Here is a 15,027-nt window from a genome sequence, read left to right as displayed (position 1 = left end):
TTTTTCCCCACTCATGTATTTTGATGTGCGTTTTACACTTGTGTTCTTTGATTATGGAGTTTTAGATAACTCCATAGGCATCATCTTTTCATGTGTTGTGTGTTACACAGCAACCTTAGTGCAGTGACACAGGGATGTCTTTTTGACTTCCCCAAAGGTTTAGATACCTTCTCTGGGAAAACGACTGTTTCCCAGAGGATGTAAAGTGAAATTGACTTTATTAGTCTTTCCAAATTCCTAGACCCAGCACAAAATCTTACAATGGCGTGCTTGAGGAGTTACATAGTATCCCCCTGTGTCTAAATACTCATGCAGCAGTCAAATGCTACCCTTTCCTATTGAAAAGGCTGGGGGCAGTGGTTTTACAACGCACTATCATGATGTTTCCCGACCGCGAACACCGGTAGCAAAAAATCACGGGAGCCATGTTTTTCAAAATGGCGCCTTAAGCCCCTTTTTTTAAACAGGTCCAGGTCTTCTTTTTGTTGCCGTTTCTTTTTGGAAAGGTCCTTCTAGAGTTTGTCTCTGCGCGCCAAACCAGGTTTGGTCCCTTTGTTCGTGTGCCTTTGGCGGGCTTCAGGACTGAAGACCGCCTCTGGCATCGGAGTGTCTGGGGTGGGCAGGAAGTGAGGGAGGTGCCGAAACTCCCTGTGCTTAGTCTCCTATGAGACTCAAATGCACTCTGGCGTGATTGGCTGGCTGACTGTCCGGCAAGGGCATCCACCCTGCTGGGTGAGTGACAGCTAGGCTGGAATGAAAGGTAGAGAACTGTTTAAAACGCAAGTCTCTTGGACTGGAAAGCAGAGTCGACCACTGGAACGAAAGAACCGAAGATGAGCTGGAAGAGGACGGCTGCTGCAACTCCTGGACCGTTGGTTTGCCCGGTGAAGCCCTGTTGCAGGTCTGCATTGCCAAGTTCATTTCGACACGGAAGGCCCTTCAAGGATGACTTCTTCCTTTGAGTTGGTGGGACCAATCAACTCAAACCACCTGGATACCATTCTCAAGGCTGGTTAGGATTAACCAAGGAGAGGGACACCAGCTTGTATGCTTGAATCTACAGCTACTGGAACCGAAGTGACTCCGTCTTGTTTGCTTCTTCTGATGATCCCATGCAGTGCATGAGTCCGTACTCCCTCTTGTCCCCACGACTGAGGCTCAGGAACAGTGAGATCTGCAGGAACTGCCAGGAACCACCGACTTCAGCTGCAAGTTGTGCCAACGCCACTCTCGCGGTGAAAGTTCGTGAAACTCTCCCAACTTGCAGGTCTAATCAGCTTGAGACCCAACATATGATTCTTTTTCGCCTAAACTACTTCGTAGAACTTTTGCAAAGACTTTACCGTTTGATACCAGAACTGCTCTTTCCTATCCAGAACACTAGCCCATTGACTTTGGCCTGGCCTATTGACTTGAATTGAACTCTTCTGGTGAACTGAATCTATTTGCACTGTCTAACAAGTATATGTGATCTATTCTACTTACCTTGTCCCTTTTGCTCACTTCTAAGTAACTGAACTGCCATTTTGCTCCCATTTCAGGGGAGCTCAAACTGTCTCAAAGTCTTAGTTTTGTACTGAAGTGTATTGGTATATAATATTAAGTTGTCTCCTTCTAGTGAAATGTTTTCTAAATGATTGTGTAATAAATGAATGAGTGTTTTTACCAAGAAACCTTGAGTCTAAGTGTCTACTTGAACCACTGTGATTGAAAGACCTCTGTGTAACCTCTTGTACTGCTCGCCTTCACTCTTGAGATAAGCCTGGCTGCTCAGCTCGCTACCAAAAACTGTGTGGTACAGACTTATACCAAAGGTTGGTTTGGCTAACACCTGTAGTCCTAATTGTGTGTGGTGGTCCCAGAGGGTACTGCATGCATCTGCCTTACAACATCGACAAAGTGTCACGTGGAGCACTATCAGGATCCGAATCCACCAGCTCCCCTTCCTCTGGATGTGATCGGGGAGGGGCAAAACCAACCGGAGACCGCACCGGCTGCCGAACCGTAGGTGACGCACGCAGGAGGCCCGGGCGAGGGGCACCCACATCTTCATATTGTCGCGGCACAACCCTCGCCTTCTCCACGGGACCCACAGGCCCCGGCGGGACTGGGAGCTGTGCATCCAACTGCCCCAACAACGAATGCAGCGTAGTCAGCACCTGCATGGACAGCATAGAGTGCAGATTCACCAAAGGGTACTGCGGTGGGACAGCACTCAGGCCTGCCAACGTGGACGGCCCTGCCAGCTGCAGATCCAACGCAGACAGATCTAAAAACAGCTGACTTTCCTCCTCCGGATTCGAGTCCAAGTCGTACGATGTGGGATCTTGCTGCAGAATCTCCAACGGGAGCAACGGCCCAAGGCCGGACCCCGACCGCCACGGCACCACTGAAGTCAATGGAGCACCAGTGTAACGCTCACCTGATTCCCGTAGAGGCGCCGGTCTTGACTGGGCGTATACCGTATCTTCAAAGGTGATGTGTAACACACGGCTGGCTCTTTGGGCTGGACCTCTGTGCACTGTATGTCTGACTCGAAGGGTAAGATGTCTGCAGATAGAAAATATGGGATTAAGGAACTGGGTTATTGAATGTCTCTCTCTTCTTCCCTTTCTCTTCTCCTGTAGAACCCCAAAGGTTAACGCTCTCACCTTAGGTAAGTGAACGCCGTGCTCTCCATCTGCCTCGGGGCAGGGTGCTGTATCCAGTTTCTTCACTGGATAAGGGGAGCAGGCCTCTTGACTTCAGAGGACTGCTGTCCGTCGTTTACTGCACGAACGGTAAGTTTCAAGTAATTCTAATGTCTTTAAAGTCTTTAGTAATGATGTTTCTTGTTTTGCAGGGTTCCGGCGATGGCAGATGACGGGCTGAAGTGAGTTGAAGATGGAGCCCGTGTGATGAATAGAAGCGCCTGGAAGCACATAAGTAAGCGCTTGTTGCCTGCTTCACGATGCGCTCTAACTGTCTTTTTATTTTGCAGGTACAAGTTCGGAGCGGCTGCAGGGTGCCGGAATACCCACTGGGTTAGATGTGGAAAGGAGTAATGGCACGTGAGTATTAAAATTCCCCAATGTCTTTAAACGCACCTTGTTTTGTCTTTCAGATGCGGGATGCAGCGCCGAAGGCCTCCGGAGCGTGCGAAGAGTTGGTAAGCTTTTGTCTGTCAGATGCCGGAATGCAGTGTGAAGACCTCCGGAGCGCACGAGTAGTAGGTAAGCCTTTGTCTTTCAGATGCCGGAATGCAGCGCGAGGCGTTGGTGACAGCCGATTGACCAGGTAAGTGAAGAGCTGTCACTGAAGACCGTAATGCTAACCTGTTCTTTCTGGTCTTTATAGGTGTTGCTGAAGACTGGATTCAGGATGGTAAGCCTTTTTCCTTAGGCCCAGGATCAGATGCAGAAGACACGATGAGCGTTCTGCTGCAGAGGATGCAGAATAACGCAAAGCAAGATTCATCCATCGGGTGTGGTTTAAATAGCCTCCTGTAGTGCTTAGGTGTCTCCTTCCACAGCCACGCCTAGGTAAGAAAAGAGTTCCTGCTTTCCAGAAGAGTTCCAGTGTTCTGAATCTAGGGAGTGGCTCCTGCCCCACCCAACAGGAAAAGGAGTTCCAAACAGAAGAGGATCAGAGGCTCAACTGGCAGGCAAGTAAGCAGCATGGTCTGCTGCAGGTAAGTCCACCCAAGCATTATGAGCCCGGCGCTTCCAGCGCTGGGACTGGGCATATTTATGAGCCTGGTGCCACTGGCGCCAGGACTGGGTCCAAAAGGTCCCAATTGGGACTGGTTGGCACTCGGAACCTGGGTTATGGATCTGCTTCCAAGGGAGTTGGGAAAACCCTGACCTTTTGGAAGCAGAGATCATGACAGTACCCCCCCTCAAGGCCCCTCCCAAACCGGGCTTCTCCGGGGGTTTTGGCTTGTCAGGAAATGTTCGGTGAAATCTTTTGATTAGGCGAGGAGCGTGGACATATTCAGCAGGTTCCCAGGATCTCTCTTGGGGGCCGTAGCCTTTCCAGTCAATTAGGTAAAATAGTTTAGATTTGGAGATCTTGGAGTCCAGAATGCTTTTGACTTCAAACTCGAGTTCTCCATCAACTAGGATAGGTTTTGGAGATTTAGTTAGTCGGGTTTGAGGTTGCACGGGTTTTAATAGAGAGACGTGGAAGACCGGATGTATCTTCATGTGCGGGGGCAAGTCCAACTTGACCACTACTGGGTTTACTATGGTAGTGATGGAATAGGGACCAAGGTATCTTGGGTTGAATGTGCGTGGCCCTTTTAGAGGTAGATATTTGGTGGATAACCAGACTTGATCCCCTACTTGATATTGAGGGGCTTCCTTCCGATGTTGATCTGCTCCTTTCTTGTATTGTTCTTTAGCCCTTTGAAGGTGAGAAACAGCTTCCTTAAAGGCTTGGGTGATTGTAGAATGCAGGTAGTCTACTGCTGGTGTTTCAAGATCTTGGAGGGGATCCAACTCCGAGGTTCGAGGGTGACTGCCGTACAAAAGAAAAAACGGGGTTTTCCCAGTTCCCGAATGGACAGAGTTATTGTAGGCATATTCGGCTATCCAAAGGATGTCTTTCCAAGTTTTTTCAGTTTGTTGCAGCATGCAGCGTAAATACTGTTCCAGAGTTTGATTGGTCCTCTCGGTTTGTCCGTCGGTCTGAGGGTGGTGACTGGTCGATAGTCTCACATCAATTTGAGCCGACCGACAGCAACTTCGCCAAAAATGAGAAATAAATTGACTACCTCGATCCGAAATTAGAACCGAAGGAAAACCGAGCAGTCGGACGATGTTTTCGAGAAATTCTCGGGCCAGAGTTGCTGCTGTTGGCAAGCCTTTGAGCGGAATGAAATGCGCCATCTTGGAGAATAAGTCCACGATTACTAGAATCGTATTGTATCCGGAGCATGGAGGTAGATCGGTGATGAAGTCCATAGAAAGCGTATGCCAAGGGCGAGGTGGGATGTCAATAGGGCGTAAGAGGCCTGCTGGTCTTTCCTTTTGACTCTTGTTTTGGGCGCATACTCCACTGGACATTATAAAGTCTCTGATATCTTTTTTCCAAGACGGCCACCAGAAGTAGCGCTTGATCTTTTCTGAGGTCTTGGCCATACCGGGATGTCCTTCCATTAAAGAATCGTGATAACAAGAGATTACTTTTTTCTGTAAATCTGAGCTGGGTAGGTATAATCGTTCTTGGAAATACAATAAGTTGTCCTTTACTGCAAAGTCCCTTCCCTGCAGATGCCAATTCTGTATGTCTGCTGGAGTTACAAGTTGCCTGGCTTTATCCTTAACTTCCTCTATGGATTATGTGGCGATTACACCCAGAATTCTTTGTTCGAGAATGATTGGTACAGGTTTAGGGTTGATCAAGTGTTCTTCCACTCCCATCCGAGAAAGGGCATCAGCTTTACCGTTCTTTGTATCAGGTCGATAGGTAATTATGAAGTCAAACTCGGCAAAGAATAATGCCCAACGGAGTTGTCTAGAGGATTGGGCTTTTGCGGTTTTGAAATATTGCAGGTTTCGGTGATCCGTAATCACAGTAACGGTGTGTCGGGCCCCCAGCAGATAATGCTGCCAAGCCTTAAAGGCAGACTTGATAGCCAGAAGTTCCTTGTCAGTAATCGTGTAATTGATTTCAGGAGGCGAGAATTTGCGGGACCAAAATGCCACGGGATGCAACTGATTGGTTACCGGGTCCTTTTGTGATAGAACTGCCCCCATGGCAAGGCTTGAAGCATCAGTTTCCACGATGTAGGGGAGTTCGGGGCGAGGGTGTTTTAAGATTGGTGCAGAGATAAATTTAGTCTTCAAATCCTGGAAAGCTTGTTCCGCCTCGGTAGACCATTCAAAACGTTTGTTTTTCTTTAACAAGGCAGTGATGGGCTGGACTATTCGAGAGAATTCGGGGATAAACCTGCGGTAAAAGTTAGCGAAGCCTAACATGCTTTGCACACCTTTTACGGAGGATGGTGATGGCCATTTGAGAACTGCATCGACCTTCTTTGAATCCATACGCACTCCGCCAGGTGATAATATGAATCCCAAGAATTCAACTTCAGTCACGTTGAAAACACATTTTTCCAACTTAGCGAAAAGTTTGTGTTGAGGCAATCTTTCGAGGACCATTTTCACGTGTTTCCGATGTTCAGATTCCGATGAAGAATAAACGAGGATGTCGTCAATGTAAACAACAAGACACACATCTATGAGCTCTCTGAGGACATCGTTCATAAAATATTGAAAGGCGGCCGGGGCATTGCAAAGTCCGAAGGGCATGACCTGATATTCAAATAGCCCATACTTGGTGCGGAAGGCCGTCTTCCATTCATCGCCCTCTTTTACTTGTACCAAGTGGTAAACTCCTCTAAGATCCAGCTTTGTATATATGCATGCTTTTCTGACTTGGTCCAGGAGTTCAGGGATCAAAGGTAATGGATATCTATTCTTAACGGTGATCTGGTTCAGGGCGCGATAATCTATACAAGTTCTAAGGTCTCCTTCCTTTTTTGGAACAAAGAACAAAGCTGAAGAAGCAGGGGACTTGGAAGGACGAATAAACCCATTTGCCAGGTATTGATCCAGGTATTGTCGAAGGTGAAGGTTCTCAGGCTCGGTGAGGGCATAAATTCTACTACAAGGAGGAGTAGATCCAGGTATCAGGTCTATCTGGCAGTCATAAGACCTATGAGGAGGTAGAGAGTTAGCCTGATCCTTCCGGAAAACATCTTGGTATTCTAGGTATTCGGGAGGTAACTGGGGAGTCTCTGAAGAAATTGCTGCCAGTGCAACACCAGGTGGAGGGTGACAAGTAGAGACACATTCTGGAAACTGGACCGTTCTTGCTCGCCAATCGATCAGAGGATTGTGTTTCTCTAACCAAGGTATTCCTAAAATAATCTGAAACTGAGGGGCCTGGATCACATCGAACACGATCTTCTCATGGTGTCCATCTTGACTTACTAGCGTCACCTCTTGAGTGGTATGCGTTACTGGCCCGGGGGCTATCTCCGTACCATCCACCGTAGTAATGACGTCCTTTACAGCCTTGGGACAAAGTTAGATTCATCCTCAAAACCATTTCATGATCCACATAATTGCCGATGGCACCGCAGTTGACGTAAGCTTCAATTGCATGTAATCGATCCGGATTATCAGGGCTAATGAGGACCATAGGTATCACGAAATGCGAGGTCACGGAACTGGTTTTCACGCTCGGCAAGAAGACCTCTATTCTTGTCGGGCGAGGTCGTTTCCCTGCTCAGAGTTTGTAACTTTGGTAACTACAGCTCCTACTGCCTTCTTGGCAGGTTTCACCGGACAGTCTCGAAGAAAGTGCCCTGAGTTTCCGCAATAGAGGCATAATTGCAACTGTTTTCTCCTTTCCCGCTCCTTTTGTGTTAGAGGACCTTTCAGACCCCCTATTTGCATGGGTTCCCCGGAGTCTACTCCTTTGGAAGGAGTTGGCGGTTTGGAAAATACTCGAGCATCAAACTTGGAACGATCGGCCTTCCTGTTCTGCAGTCTGTGATCTATTTGAACGACTAAGTCTATATAGTCCGAACAATCTTGTGGGGGATTCACTACTTGGGCTAACACATCTTTGAGCTCTCCACGTAGACCTCTATAAAACAGCGTAATCCTTTTGTCCTCAGGCCATTGAGTTTCCGCTATCAGTCTGTTGAAAGACGCAATATAAGCCAAACGGTCTTGATTACCTTGTCGCAACGAAAGAAGCTCATTGTCCAAGGCCTGCCCCTGTGAATGTCTTGCGAACAGTTTTTCCATACTGAGCTGAAAAGCTTGAAAATCATGGAGGACCGGATCATCTTGATTTACTAGAGGGATCGACCAGTCTGCCGCATTGCCACTAAGGTACGAAAGCACGAAAGCTACTTTAGCTTGATCAGTTGGAAAGGCTGCTGGCCGGCATAAGAAATGCAACCGGCACTGATTGATAAATACTGCAAACCTCTTTGGGTCACCAGAAAATCGTTCGGGCGGAGCCAGAGGTACATTCCCAGGTAGGTTGATCTGCACTGGATTCATAGAGGATGTAGAAGGAAGATTTCCCCCAGATGCGGGTAACGGGGTCTGTCCGGCTTGTGACTGTAGCAATTGTCTAGCGAGATCATCCGTTCGCTCCTTGGAAATAATCAGTTCCCTTCTTAGAGCGTTCATTTCCTGACGGGCTGCATGCACTTCTGCCCTTAGTTCCCCAAGTAACTGGGCTAGCTGGTCGGTATCCGAGGTTTCCATAGCGCCTGGACGGGAGTTTTGTGGTAGGCTTTGCGTTCTGTAACGCTCACCTGATTCCCGTAGAGGCGCCGGTCTTGACTGGGCGTATACCGTATCTTCAAAGGTGATGTGTAACACACGGCTGGCTCTTTGGGCTGGACCTCTGTGCACTGTATGTCTGACTCGAAGGGTAAGATGTCGGCAGATAGAAAATATGGGATTAAGGAACTGGGTTATTGAATGTCTCTCTCTTCTTCCCTTTCTCTTCTCCTGTAGAACCCCAAAGGTTAACGCTCTCACCTTAGGTAAGTGAACGCCGTGCTCTCCATCTGCCTCGGGGCAGGGTGCTGTAACCAGTTTCTTCACTGGATAAGGGGAGCAGGCCTCTTGACTTCAGAGGACTGCTGTCCGTCGTTTACTGCACGAACGGTAAGTTTCGAGTAATTCTAATGTCTTTAAAGTCTTTAGTAATGATGTTTCTTGTTTTGCAGGGTTCCGGCGATGGCGGATGACGGGCTGAAGTGAGTTGAAGATGGAGCCTGTGTGATGAATAGAAGCGCCTGGAAGCACGTAAGTAAGCGCTTGTTGCCTGCTTCACGATGCGCTCTGTCTTTTTATTTTGCAGGTACAAGTTCGGAACGGCTGCAGGGTGCCGGAATACCCACTGGGTTAGATGTGGAAAGGAGTAATGGCACGCGAGTATTAAAGTTCCCCAATGTCTTTAAACGCACCTTGTTTTGTCTTTCAGATGCGGGATGCAGCGCCGAAGGCCTCCGGAGCGTGCGAAGAGTTGGTAAGCTTTTGTCTGTCAGATGCCGGAATGCAGTGTGAAGACCTCCGGAGCGCACGAGGAGTAGGTAAGCCTTTGTCTTTCAGATGCCGGAATGCAGCGCGAGGCGTTGGTGACAGCCGATTGACCAGGTAAGTGAAGAGCTGTCACTGAAGACCGTAATGCTAACCTGTTCTTTCTTGTCTTTATAGGTGTTGCTGAAGACTGGATTCAGGATGGTAAGCCTTTTTCCTTAGGCCCAGGATCAGATGCAGAAGACACAATGAGAGCGTTCTGCTGCAGAGGATGCAGAATAACGCAAAGCAAGATTCATCCATTGGGTGTGGTTTAAATAGCCTCCTGTAGTGCTTAGGTGTCTCCTTCCACAGCCACGGCTAGGTAAGAAAAGAGTTCCTGCTTTCCAGAAGAGTTCCAGTGTTCTGAATCTAGGGAGTGGCTCCTGACCCACCCAACAGGAAAAGTAGTTCCAAACAGAAGAGGATCAGAGGCTCAACTGGCAGGCAAGTAAGCAGCATGGTCTGCTGCAGGTAAGTCCACCCAAGCATTATGAGCCCGGCGCTTCCAGCGCTGGGACTGGGCATATTTATGAACCTGGTGCCACTGGCGCCAGGACTGGGTCCAAAAGGTCCCAATTGGGACTGGTTGGCACTCGGAACCTGGGTTATGGATCTGCTTCCAAGGGAGTTGGGAAAACCCTGACCTTTTGGAAGCAGAGATCATGACAACCAGCCCCTGTGACCGTCGACGAGGAATTCAGCGCGGTCGACGACAGAGCAGTCACCACGGTCGACAAAGGAAGAGAGGGCAACATCACCACCGTCGACGGAGGGACTTCTGTAGATGATCCCCTCGCCAATGGATCCAAAGATGCCAGCGGCCTAGCCTTCTCCGGCAAAGTGGACAGGTTGGACGTGGAGCTGGATCGATGCTTGGAAGACTCACGGCCTGAAGAGGAATGGTGCTGGTCTTTCGACGACTAGCGCTTCGTCGACGAGGAGGATGCGTAAGACTTCGCCTTCTCCTTATCAGCCGCTGAGGACTTATGTGACAGCGTCAGACTTCTCCGGCCTGGAACTTCTGGTGAATTTTCAACCCTGGGAGCATTGTCCTGAGAGGGACCCGACCCTCTACTCGTAGACGTTCTTTAGGCCGCAAGTCGCACAAGGCCTAAACAGCAATTTCTTTGGGCCCACAGATTACATATTGGGCCTGGAAAGAAACAACCAGCGAAAGCACATGCAGAACACGAAGAGCAATTCGAGAGAGAACACGAGGTGATCCCAACAGTTTGGACACGGTTGAAATCTGAAGGGAAGCCGCAGGGGCGGGGCTATTTATACTAGACATCCTATTGGTGCAGCCTAAAGCAACCAAAAAGGACATCGATAGGACACTCCGTGTCTAAGTTTTCCATAGGAAAACGATATATTAAAGTAACAGAGGTTTTCCCAGCCTGACGACAGGAAATATTCACAGCATATGAATCCATGAACGATCCAATGCTGGAGAAGGTATTGGGAAATCTAAGAGACTTCCCTGTGCCACTGCACTGAAGGTGCAGTGTGTCACAATGCAAAGATGATGCCTATGGAGTTTGTCAGACTCCAAAACCAAAAAGCGGTGTTAAATCACAGAAAAATACATGAGAAAGAGGGAAAAAGGTCTCACTCTCCAGGTTAAAAAGTCCTAGAGTCCAGCCGAAGTGCTGGGGGTCTCTAAGGTAGAGAGGAATTAGCACATTTCTGAGAATACTCCCTAACACCGGGATATACCAAGCCACTGTACTTACACCAAGTGAGGGTTTTAAAAATGGCAAAAAAAGGCAGAATATGTGGGAAGACACCTTAAGCAGGTTGGCAAAACTCCCTCCTTCAAGTTACAGGCACAAGAGAGAAGGGGGGGGGGGGGGTGGCAGGTCAGAGCCTAAATAGCCGTGCCCAAAGTGGCTGGTCAAATGTCAATAAATTACTAAAATGGGCTTGGGGCAAAGGGTCAGATGACCAACCATACTGGTTGGTCAATAGGACTGTCACTTAACCTTGGTCACTGTCCATAGAAAGTGAGAGGGATTGTTCTGGGGCCTGTATTGGCCTAAACCAACCAGGACCAATATTGAGGCTGCTATTGTGGTCATACTAAGAGCCCTTGTGGTCTGAACAGCCATTGTAAGCCTACCTTGTGATCACCCAGAACAAAGGACACCCTGAAACACAAAATGGGCATGAAAATAATTAACAAAAGAATATTGGTACCAAAATGGCTACCAAAAATGTACACTGGGCTAGCAATGCAGTACAATGTATTGTATCCTTGGTGAAGACAAACCTTAAATATAGCCGCCACCAACCTACACTCTAAAACCTGTGTAGGGTGATATAAATCACCTAGAAAATAACATTGAAATGGAGAGCTTTAAAGGTACCACTCTTACGTAGGAGGTCAACCAATATCATAACTTAAGTAAGGAATTAAGGGACGTAAACACAGGGGCAGGAAAAGTAACTTTGGCCACCGAAAATAAGTCAATTGATCAGAAAAGACAGGGAGCAAACCATAAAACGCAGGGGCCCAAAAGGTGGCCCTAGAATCCGCACAAATGGAATTCTGTCTTAACAGCCACCATGAAAAGAATGTCTTTGAATGGGTGGGATGAAGTCTAAAAAATAAACACTTTACATAGGGCAAACAAGCATGTGGGCATCAGCCTTCAATCCATGACCACTACAGTATAGCTCTAGTCAGTGAAACTTGTATGAGGACAAGCCACGCCCTCTGCACCCGGGCACCCAACCCTCCTCTATTGTTTATTCAAGAGGGTGACTGCTTCCACAAGGGGTCTTTGCCCCAAAGCTCAGAGCTTCCACCAGGTTTCTGACCCACTACGCTTCCTGGAGCGACCCCTGGCACAGCAGCAATTTGTTTCTCTCCACCAACCGCACTCCAAAGTTATAGTTGCCTCAGCGGAACACAGCTTGTTCCCTACCCTCTGGTCAGGGGTGCTGCGCTTTTACAATGGACAAAGCCAACGGTGCTAAACTTCCTCTAGGGACTCTGCCCAGGGATATGGAGGTTGCCAATATTTGCGGGGCAACTGCCTGGGGAGGTAACCTTTCTCCAGGGACTCTGGATTGGGGCCTTCGTCTACCTACCCACTGTGTACTCACCTTCCTCAAGAGCCTGGTCCGCTTGTGGTATCCCTGCTTCGGTGGAATGGGTCAACTTGAAAACATCTATGTCATTGGCCATTAGAAAGCTCTCCAAACTGTGGAAGGAGTCCGATTTCTGCTTATCTTCAGCACCTGAAAGGATCTCCTCCCCAAAAGGATTATTGTCCAGTAGAGTGTCCTTCTCTTTCTCTGCATGGGTGAAAGAGGAGACAGGCAAACTGAATAAAAAACATCTAAAACAGGCAGTTTAAAGGCAGAACCGCAAATCTAACATGAAAAAAAGTGAGAAATGGAGAAAAGAAGAGAGATTTACTTTCACTGATCCTAAACTAGGAAAGATCCAACCCAGAGAATGTTCTAGAAAGAACACCAGGTCATATGCTTTGAAGGCCATTCTACAATTGTTTCTGAGCAAGTCGGAGATGCTTCTTTACACAAGTCAAAGAGATTGTGCCTTGAAGCATTGGTATATTCTGTTGCACAAATTGAAGATGGTTTATAAGAACGGTAGGCCCTTTTCTGTGAGGGGCACTTTTGATCCTGTAACACAGCTTGCAAAAGAGGGCCTCTGAAACTGTCAGCACTGCACCGTACGGAGAGCCAACATTACAGCCAGTGTCAAAGCAGTCCTGAAATGACTCACATTTGTTCTACTAACAACCTCAATCACAGTGATCAGGCCAGCGTTTCCCCCCACTTTTCTATATTCATGACTACGCAACAGCCGTTTTATATTGCGAGAAAAAAGATAATGATTTGCTTTCTCACCATCTATGTGCAATGTCTCCTTCAGGGAGTTGCCGTTTTCTGCACTGCTCAGGCTTGGCTCACGATAACTACAACAAAAAAAACGTAAATTCAGGAAAGCACTGAGCTGCAGAGAAGTGTGAATGGATGAAAGATGATGCAAAGACTGGGTAACATGAATGATTTTGAAAAAAAGAAGAAGGATCAGAAATTGCCACAGGTTCTGTGTTTCAAAGCGGGATAGGTGCTATAATCAAGTTTAGTTCCAGTTGGAATATTTGGCCTTCAAATACCGCACTGGTCTAGAAGAAGGTCTTCAGGAGGAAACGGCAGATAGCACAGCTAGAAACAAGATACTAACATTCCAGGACTTGTGGGAGTCGTTCCTCCCTGGGTTGTTGAACGCAGCCTCGGCATGCTCAACGTTGACTTGGGTGGAGGCTTTATAGACTGCACTACATCTCTGATGAGGGAACACCAGCTGTTGAGAAGAAAAAAAAACTGTCATAGGCTGGATTGAAGCACAGAACGCAAAACTGAAAAACATGACAATGACAACCAACTAAGAGAGACCAATGGAGCTATTTATAGACGTTTGTCCCGAACTCCTTTCAATGCCTTATAGACAATATTCAACAAAAGGGAACAAACCGTCTTTCTCTTCTACTTGTTCTCCAAACTCTACCCCTATTCCCACACACGGTCGGTGGACCAAATAAAGACCGCGTAAAGTGTTTTAAGAATCAAATAAAATACAATTTTATTAAGGAAAAAACATAGCACATTGTATTCTTAAAAGTCAACATATCTAAAAAGAATGTAAAACTTAGTGCACTTTGGATAAAAAAAAACACAATAAAAGTTCTAAATCAGATTTAAATAAAATACTGAAAAAAACATTCACAAACCTGCCTAGGTGTCACCTATACACCCAAAAGAAAGCTCCTGCCTATACAAATCTAAACGAAGCAGTACATGCTCATGAATACTCCCCGTCAGGCGAGGAATCCTCTGTAAAAGAAAAAACTGTTTCACTTTTACTTACAAACTGTATTTCTCCTCTAAACCAATCACTGTACTCTGGGTCATATTGTCCCCAGCCAATGACTGCCCTCTACCTAAACCCTACTCTTTCAGCCATCTTCAGATTTGGTAGCACGTAAAGTGGCAATATGACCCGAAGAGCCGCATAGGGGCAGGAGGGAGGTTTTGCACGTGAATCCATGCCGCACCCATGCTGGAGAACAATAGTTACAGGTACGTAACTTGTTCCTTCTCCAGCATGGGGTCTGGCATGGAGTCACATGCTCATGAGAAAAGAATACATAGCTGTACAACATTACACAACCACGGGTGGTGGCAAGGCTCAACAGAAGCAATTACTCTTCCTTCCGGAACAGGCTCACCTTCAAGCTAACAGGTTGTGTAGCACTGCTTGGCCGACCCTGGACGCCTCTATGGAATTCCTGTTGATGCAGTAGAATCTCATGAAGGTATGCATGGACCTCCACGTTGCAGCCCTGCAGATGTCCAGCAGGGGTACACCAGACAGGAACGCCTTCGTCACTGCGTACGCTCTGGTGAAATGGGCTCTCGGACAGCCGGGCAGCGGTCGGTTCGCCAACCGATGACAGTGCGTGATGGAATCGGAGAGCCACCTTGAGATGGAAGACTTGGACAAAGCTTTCCCATGTTTAACAGAACCAAAGTTCACGAACAGTTGAGATGTCTTCCGAAAACTCTTTGTGTGTGCCACGTAGAACTTCAGAGCACTAGCAACGTCCAGCGAGTGCAAAGTCCTTTCAGCCGGCAACAAACGTTTCAGAAAGGACACAGGCAACCGCTAAGGCTCGTTGAGGTGGAATTCCGACTAAACCTTTGGCATGAAGAATGGGTGCGTCCCTAGCAACACCCTCGATTTGTGATGGCTGTTGGTAGGATAGGGCCTGGATCTCACCCACCCTCCTGGCAGAGTTGATGGCCATTGGGAAAGCTGCCTTCCATGAGAGGAACTTGAGAGGAGCCCGATGCATAGGCTCAAAGGGGGCCCCTGATAAGCCGCGTAAGCACC

General features: G+C 47.7%; 1 protein-coding gene across 10 annotated transcripts in view; it reads right to left on the bottom strand.

Annotated features, from left to right (window-relative positions):
• Window positions 1–15,027, bottom strand: part of ARHGEF1 (Rho guanine nucleotide exchange factor 1) — a 1,792,426-nt gene that overhangs the window by 304,155 nt on the left and 1,473,244 nt on the right. For 9 of the 10 annotated variants that reach the window (XM_069640913.1, XM_069640921.1, XM_069640916.1 and 6 more), the window contains 3 exons: window positions 13,318–13,437; window positions 12,978–13,045; window positions 12,207–12,398 (listed from right to left, as the gene is read on the bottom strand). In XM_069640913.1, coding sequence (XP_069497014.1) covers window positions 12,207–12,398; window positions 12,978–13,045; window positions 13,318–13,437 — 380 coding nt within the window. The remainder of the gene's footprint in view (window positions 1–12,206; window positions 12,399–12,977; window positions 13,046–13,317; window positions 13,438–15,027) is intronic. The other variant, XM_069640923.1, reaches the window with a different exon arrangement.

The sequence above is a fragment of the Ambystoma mexicanum genome, chromosome 1q (genome assembly GCF_040938575.1).
Source record: "Ambystoma mexicanum isolate Mex_15411 chromosome 1q, UKY_AmexF1_1, whole genome shotgun sequence".
In the NCBI taxonomy this organism is placed as follows: domain Eukaryota; kingdom Metazoa; phylum Chordata; class Amphibia; order Caudata; family Ambystomatidae; genus Ambystoma; species Ambystoma mexicanum.
Note: the sequence above shows the minus strand (reverse complement) of the source record. Positions and strands in the feature narration are given on the sequence as shown.